The sequence below is a fragment of the Colobus angolensis genome, unplaced genomic scaffold (genome assembly GCF_000951035.1).
Source record: "Colobus angolensis palliatus isolate OR3802 unplaced genomic scaffold, Cang.pa_1.0 Scaffold176, whole genome shotgun sequence".
NCBI classification, from domain to species: Eukaryota; Metazoa; Chordata; class Mammalia; order Primates; family Cercopithecidae; genus Colobus; species Colobus angolensis.
The window spans coordinates 3714990-3723108 of record NW_012114888.1 but is presented as its reverse complement, the minus strand read 5'-3'; the positions used below and the strand labels follow the sequence as shown (position 1 = coordinate 3723108).

Sequence of the window (8119 nt, the reverse complement as noted above, 5' to 3'; positions counted from 1 at the left end):
TTTCTTTTCTTTTCTTTTCTTTTTCTTTCCTTTCGAGACTCTATCACCCAGCTTGGAGTGCAGTGGCACGATCTTGGCTCACTGCAGCCTCAAACTACTGGGCTCAGATGATCCTTCCAACTCAGCCTCCTGAGTAGCTGGGACCACAGGTGCACGCCACCACACCCAGCTAATTTTTTGTAATTTTGGTAGAGACGGGATTTCACCATGTTGCCCAGGCTGGTCTCGAACTCCTGGGCTCATGCGATCCACTCGCTTTGGCTCCCAAAGTGCTGGGATTACAGGCGTGAGCCACCACCCTCGCCAGTAGTGAAAACTTTGTATGTCAAAGTATTTCCTCCAAGGCTCAGTAAGTAGGTGTTAAGAGAAATCTTACCAGCAAAGTACCTCCCGGCGGGATCTACCTTCCCGTCATTGAAGCGATTGTTTTTCTTGTCGTTATCCACTGTGGCCAAGACAACTGCTGATTGTTCTTCCCAGTTCAAAGCACAGAACTTTGTTCCAATGGTGGCAACATAACCACCCGACTGGCGAAGGGCCACAGAGCTGACTGGGGCATCTGTAGAGGCAAAGCAACAGTTAAACAGCAGTACCAGTTTAGTGGCTGAGGCCACTGAGGTCACTGTGCTACCTGGCATCTCTTAGAGTGGGAGCCCAGCTCTCGTGACAATGGGAGCGCTCTCTTCCCTCTATTGAGTAGGGAAGGCTATGTAACCTAGTACATTTGTTGAGTATGAATTTTGTGTGCTGATCTGGGCAGCAATAGATAGAAATGTGAACAAAACCTAATTCCTCTGGAAGCTCCCAGTCTAGTGGAAGCAGAGAAGTGAAAGCACAGTGGCCATGATATGGAGCAGGTGCCACATCCAGTTCAGAGGAGGAGTTTCTAATCTAGGGGCACCGGGACAGTCATCACAGAGCAAGTGATACCCCATTTTGCCAAAAAATGTTCCAGAAAATTCAGAGACACAAACTGAGTTTAGTTATAGCAACTAGGTTTTGTGACATCTCTCTCCCTCTCCAATCCAGGATTTGCCTTTTTTTTTTTTTTTTGGACAGAGTTTTGTTCTTGTTGCCCAGGCTGGAGTGCTGTGGTGCAATCTCAGCTCACCGCAACCTCTGCCTCCTGGGTTCAAGCAATTCTCCTGCTTCAGCCTCCTCAGTAGCTGGGACTACAGGCCTATGCCACCACACCTGGCTAATTTTTATTTGTATTTTTAGTAGAGATGGGGTTTCACCATGTTGGCCAGGCTGATTTCGAACTCCTGACCTCAGGTTATCCAGCCTTGGCCTCCCAAAGTATTAGGATATTAGGCATGAGCCACCGCGCCTGACCCAGGATTTGTCTTTTCTAAGGGGCCCTATTTTATATGTATTTAAATGCAAATTGTTTCTCAGATCCTTTTTTGGAAGTAACCACGGTAAAAAATAATAAACAGATAGAAATGTAGATGCAGAGATAGTATAATCACATCTCTTCATTATATTACTATATTTTATGTTTTTAAATTTTAGGTTTTCTTTGTTTAATATTTTTACATGTATAAGAAAACTTTTTTTTTGTTTGTTTTTTTTGAGATGGAGTCTTGCTCTGTTGCCCAGGCTGGAGTGCAGTGTCATGATCTTGACTCACTGCAACCTCCGCCTCCTGGGTTCAAGGGATTCTCCTGCCTCAGCCTTCCAAGTAGCTGGGATTACAGGCTGTGCTACCATGCCTGGCTAATGTTTGTATTTTTAGTAGAGACAGGGTTTCACCATGATGGTCAGGCTGGTCTTGAACTCCTGGCCTCAAGCGATCCACCCACCTCAGCCTCCCAAAAGTGTTGAGATTACAGGCATGAGCTACTGCACCGGGCCAAGAAATTTTTTTTTTTTTTTAAGTGGAGAGATTGTTTGCTGTGGTGAAATAAATTTATAAGAATTGATTTTGAAAACATTTCCTAAGCACCTATTCAGTGTAAGATAATGGGAGCTTCAGGAGCCACCCTTAGCTCAAAGCCCTGCTCACACTTTGACTGGAGTCATCAAGGGTCCCAGGGAATGTGTAGGACAACTCTCATCGGGGATCCCAACCTACAGCCTGAGACTTCTCTTGGTAGCTCTCTAAGCTACTGCTGACACCACAGCTTTTTCCATGGGTTGGGGGCGGGGCGGGGGGGGGCGCTTTTCAGATCACAGATTGGCATGTGTGTCTGCTGCAAAAGAGAATAGAAAAGGCAAGGGGACCCCATCCCCATTCTACCCTCAGAGTTCACAGTCACTTTACCACAGTCATACTTCTGGGTCAATTAAAAAGTTGTTCCCGGGGCCGGGCGCGGTGGCTCACGCCTGTAATCCCAGCACTTTGGGAGGCCGAGGAGGGCGGATCACAAGGTCAGGAGATTGAGACCATCTTTGCTAACACGGTGAAACCCCGTCTCTACTAAAAATACGAAAAATTAGCCGGGCGTGGTGGCGGGCACCTGTAGTTCCAGCTCCTCGGGAGGCTGAGGCAGGAGAATGGCATAAATCCGGGAGGCGGAGCTTGCAGTGAGCCGAGATCGCGCCACTGCACTCCAGCCTGGGGTGACAGTGCGAGACTCCATCTCAAAAAAAAAAAAAAAAAAAGTTGTTCCCTTTCATTTAAAAATAAAGAAGTTTAAAGCGGGCCGTGGTGGCTCATGCCTGTAATCTCCACACGTTGGGAGGTCAAGGCAGGATAATTGCTTGAGCCCAGGAGTTCAAGACCAGCCTGGGCAATATAGGGAGACCCTGTCTCTACAAAAAATAAAAATAAAATTAGCTAGGTGTGGTGGCACATGCCTGTGGTTCCAGCTACTCAGGAGGCTAAGGTGGGAGGATTGCTTGAGCCTGGGAAATTGAGGCTGTAGTGAGCCATGTTTGCATTATTGCACTCCAGCCTGGATGGCAGAGCCAGACCTTGTCTAAAAAAATGAAAAAAGTTGAGGTCCCAGTTCCGGGTTGAGAAAGAATGTCCCAAGATTATAGGAATTCCTGATATTTTTTCCCATGGGTTCAGTGAAAACAAGAAACTTTTTTCTTTATCGGTAATTACATCAAGCCCATTCCCTTGGGCCATAGAAAGTGATAAATTCCTTCTTTAGAATTCACAGGGCCATAAACGCATCACACTCAAATGCACATGAGATTCCATCATGAATCCTATTTTGTGCAGTGAGCAAAGATGGTCCTGGTTGACTCTTTATACATCCAAAAGCTAGTTTTCACTTTCAAAGAAGGGAGGCACGTGTTTTTGTTCTGTTTTGTTTTGTTTTGAAAATTAAGGTCTTGGCCTGACCCAAGGCAGATAACTGGGTCTTTAACTTTCCATGGTTATCTGAAGGTATTAAGGAAAGACAGGAACTAGGGTAACCCAGCATCCAAACAAAACTGGGAATGGGCTGGGCGTGGTGGCTCATGTCTGTAATCCCAACGCTTTGGGAGATTGAGGTGGGTGGATCTCTTGAGCCCAGGAGTTTGAGACCAGCCTGGGCAACATGGTGAAACACCATCTCTACAAAAAATACAAACTAGCTGGACGTAGTGGCACACGTCTGTAGTCACAGCTACTAGGGAGGCTGAGGCAGGAGGATCCATTGAGCCCCAGGAGATCAAGGCTGCAGTGAGCTGTGATCACACCATGGCACTCCAGCCAGGACAACATGGTGAGACCCTGTCTCAAAACAAACAAACAAACAAACAAACAAACAAACAACCCCCCTCCCCCCCAAAAAAAACTAGGAATGTTGCCCCTCATTCAAAGAGGAAGAGGAAAGTATTGACCATCCATAATTAAACTCTGGGTCAGAGTGGAAGGATATGGAGTGGGGACAGACAACATGACAAGTGTATTCAGTGTGCTTTGACAAGAAGGGTGCCGTGGTGACCACCCCTCCCCTGGGAAAAGGTAGATGGCTGATCTGAGCCCAGCCTTCATCCTTACCCATGGTCACTCGCTGTACTTGCTTGGTGAGTGAATCCCACCGGCAAAGCTTTTTTGCAGGAATGTCTACGAAGAGCAAAGAGTTGGATACTTCCTCCCATACTGGAGACTCACCGCACCGGCAGTTCTCCGGCAAAACACACTCAATCTTAATGGAAGACATGGTCGCGGAGGAGATCTGTTGAAGGTAACAGAGGTGAGTGAAAGGTCACCGCACAGAACAAATATAGTAAAACACCTGGCTAAGAACTGGCAAGGCTGGATACACTTCCCCCAGGTCAGAGCAGGATACGCAGTGTGACAGGGAGAGACACATGTAGGCAAAAGAAAAGAGCTGATAACAGAGACCATGAAACATCTTCAACCAACTTACCAGTGACGTGTTTCTCAAATGATCTTTCAAAAAGAAAACAAAAAAGCAACACCCTGACCTCCACTCCTTGGTGTTTGTGATCCTCAGAAAACTGGTTGCTGAAATAGTGCAAGGCCGCCCTTTATGTCAATACCCTGGGCCCCAGGGCGGGTCAGGGAGCCGGCAGTTTGCTCATTGGCGGCCCTTCTGGGTGCCTGCAGGGCACTTTCTGCTCCCCCCATTCTGTTGATGCTGTTGAGCCCCTTCTTTGAGGGTGCAGAGGCCAGGGACCTCCACACCTGCATTTTTTCTGAGCTGCTTTACTGATTTATTTTTCTCCTCTGTGTGGTTGATTTTTATGAATTGCATTTTTAGGACTATGTTCACCCCAATGAGAACTCGCTGAATTCGAACTAACACGCATTTTCCAATGCAGACCATGGAAGGAGTGGAGAAAAGGACAGCATTGAACCACCCTGGCAGGAACTGACAGCCCTTCAGTGATTTCTTGCTTCCCAGGAAGACACCGTGCCAGTTTGGCAAGGAGTGTTGGACTCCACAGGAGAGGAACATTCTATGCTGGGACTTTAGGCCAGAGACCATGACCAGCGAACTGCGAGAAGACAGAAAAATTATCTGAAAAGGAGAAAAAATCAGATAAGAATCCCATGTGGGAGAGGAAAGACAGGCAACTTTCAAGAGCAATCTTTTCTTTCTGTACCTCTGCCCTGAGTAGGCGGTTTCCAGGAATGATCCACACTGCCTGCATTTGTCAGGCACAGGGGCTCAGGCCTGTAATCCTAGCTCTTTAGGAGGCTGAGGCAGGAAGATTGCTTGGACGCAGGAGTCTGGGACCGGTGTGGGCAACATAGTGAGACCCTGACTTTACAAAACAACAAAAAATTAGCGGGTGTAATGGCACATGCCTGTGGTCCTAGCTACTCGGGAGGCTGAGGTGGGAGGATCATTTGAGTCCGGGTGATGGAGGCTGCAGTGAGCTGTGATCATGCCACTGCACTCCAGCCTGGGCAACAGAGCAAGAACCTGTCTCTAAATAAATAAATAAAAATTGCCTGCATCTTCATCCTTCTCCCAGGGTAGCTATCTGCTTTGAAGTAAGTGATCCTACACATGGGTGGGCAAATGAATAGAGGGGGGAAAAAGAAGAATAATGTTTGATCTAATATTTCCTCCAATAAACTATATTTTAAAAAAGAAACACATGCCGGGCGTGGTGGCTCACGTCTGTAATCTCAGCACTTTGGGAGGCTGAGCCACGTGGATCACGAGGTCAGAAGTTCAAGACCAGCCTGACCAACATGGTGAAACTGCATCTCTATTAAAAATACAAAAAAATTAGCCAGGCACGGTGGCGGGTGCCTGTAATCCCAGCTACTCACAAGACTGAGGCAGGGGAATCGTTTGAACCCGGGAGGCAGAGGTTGCAGTGAGCCGAGATTGTGCCACTGGATTCTAGCCTGAGCAACAGAGTAAGACTCCTTCTCAAAAACAAACAAACAAACAAAAAACAACAAAAAAAGAAAAAACAAAAAACCAAAACCAAAACAAACAAACAAAAAAACCACAGCCCAAACCAGTCCCAAATACAAAGTGTCCACATCTGCAGCAGCATTTGGAATGTTTTTTGGCTATTAAAAATGGGCTCAGGCTGGTGTAGATGGCTCATGCCTGTAATTCCAGCACTTTGGGAGGCTGAGGTGGGAGGATCATTGAGGTCAGGAGTTTGAGACCAGCCCAGGCAACATGGTGAAAGCCCCTCTCTACAAAAAATACAAAAAATTAGCCCAGCTTAGTGGTTCAAGCCTGTGGTCCTAGCTACTAGGGAGGCTGAGGCTGGAGAATCGCTTGAACCTGGGAGGAGGAGGTTGCAGTGAGCCGAGATTGGGCCATGGCACTCCAGCCTGGGCGACAGACTGAGACCTCGTCTTGAAAAAAAAAAGGTGGAGGCGGGCTGTGTTCAGACTCCAAAGGCCTTCATCCTGTCAGTCTTAGATAAGGCTCAAGATCAGAGGCACGAGTTTTGCAATAGCGACTTTTAACCTCATGCTCCCTCATAGAAGCCGGTGGGGAGGGGACAGGGGAGCCAAATGTTTCATTTAGGTCCGGCCCGTGGCCACAAAAGGGGTGGCTGGGCAGCAGGGAGCGGGGACGGGGGCGTCAAGTGCCCGAGCTGCCCCCGGGGTACCTGTGCCGGTGAGAGGCCTCCACAACAGTCTGGTAGAGCCGCTGGGGCCTCGGGCGACGGTGACGGCGACAGTGACAGAGAGGCCCTGGGAATCTGAAGGTTGAGCCTGCCTCGTCCCTGGCGCAGGCTTTGCAGAGGGCGCACTAGCCAGCCCGGTTGAAAGGGCCTGGGTTCCCGGGTGGGCACAGGGCAGTCAGTCTCCTTCTGGCTGCCCCCGATCGGGAGATTGGGACGGGACGAGCGGGTCTGGCTCTGTCGTCGCCAGGGCCTTTCCTTTCCAGGGAGGGGGCGGGGAGGCCGTCCTGGCTCGGCACTCGCCAGGCTGGAGACTTCTCAGGCGGCTCGAAGGTCAGGCAGCGGGCCAAGGAGAGGGGAAACGCCTCCCGGGACCCGGCGGCTTGGTAGGTGGATGGCACGGGCCTGGGACCCCGCCCCGTCCCCGTCCCTGTCCCCCGTGGCTGGAAGAATCCTGCAAAGCCGCCCCTGGCAGGCACGGGGATGGTGGGTACAAGGCTTATGGCCCAGTGAACCTGAGCTTTGGAGTTTGGACGAATAGCTAGTTTACCTCTTACTTCAACCAAAAAAAGTTGTTAAGTGCCGAACAGAGAGAGACTGGGAGGGTTAAACCCAAACAGGTAAAAAAGGAAAGAACAAAGCTCCTCTCCATCCTAGTGGAGAAGACCCTGGTGGCTGAAGGCCAACTCTTGCAAAAACTTTTTTGGTGGGGGAAGAGGAAAGGCTCGATTTCATTTTCAAAGCATATGGAAAACACATTCCTCAACAGCACTCACCTCCACAACCCCATTCTCAGCCTAAATGTATTCCTGGTCCTGCCATCTGACCGTACAGGCTTTCTCTAAATAACCCACATTAAAAAAAAAAAAAAAAACAAAAACAACCCCATTCTCAGCCTAAATGTATTCCTGGTCCTGCCATCTGACCGTACAGGCTTTCTCTAAATAACCCACATTAAAAAAAAAAAAAAAAAAAAAAAAAAGCCAGGGCCAGCACAGTGGTTCAGGCCTGTAATCCCAGCACTTGGGGAGGCTGGGGCAGGTGGATCACTTGAGGTCCCAGCCTGGCCAACATGGTGAAACCCCATTTCTACTAGCTGGGCATGGTGGTGCATGCCTATAGTCCCAGCTACTCAGGAGGCTGAGGCAGGAGAATTGCTTGAACCCGGGAGGCGGAGGTTGTGGTGAGCCAAGAACATGCCACTGCACTCCAGTCTGGGCGAGAAAGTGAGACACTGTCTCAAAAAATAGTAATAAATAAAGTAAAAACATAAAGTGTCATAGCACCCTGCAATGGACCCCGAGCACACAAGACCCTTTGAACTTGTGGAGAGTCCCTTCTTGATCTCTGTCATGTTCTAGCCATGTTCTCTGCTTCTTGACTTTGAACTTGCTATTCCCTCTGCCTAGAACACTTTTCTCTGACCACTAATCCAATGCTCCCTTCTTCACTGGACTAACTTCTACCTAAGAGTCAGTTGAATGTCCCCTGCATCAGGAAGACTTGGCTGACCCTCCTGGCTCTCTGACCTATTGCTCTTCCAGGAGTGCCTCGTTATGTTTTATTACATTACTCATCACACTGAGATCCATTGGTTTATCTG

The 8119-nt window shown here is 48.7% G+C and overlaps 1 protein-coding gene across 3 annotated transcripts in view; it reads right to left on the bottom strand.

Moving 5' to 3' along the window:
* Nucleotides 1-6836, bottom strand: part of RGN (regucalcin) — a 16233-nt gene extending 9397 nt beyond the window's left edge. For 2 of the 3 annotated variants that reach the window (XM_011938695.1, XM_011938696.1), the window contains exons 1-4: nt 6502-6836; nt 4317-4931; nt 3944-4121; nt 377-559 (exon numbers count right to left, since the gene is read on the bottom strand). In XM_011938695.1, coding sequence (XP_011794085.1) covers nt 377-559; nt 3944-4106 — 346 coding nt within the window. In that variant the 5' untranslated portion in view covers nt 4107-4121; nt 4317-4931; nt 6502-6836. The remainder of the gene's footprint in view (nt 1-376; nt 560-3943; nt 4122-4316; nt 4932-6501) is intronic. The other variant, XM_011938694.1, reaches the window with a different exon arrangement.
* Nucleotides 6837-8119: the final 1283 nt, after the last annotated feature.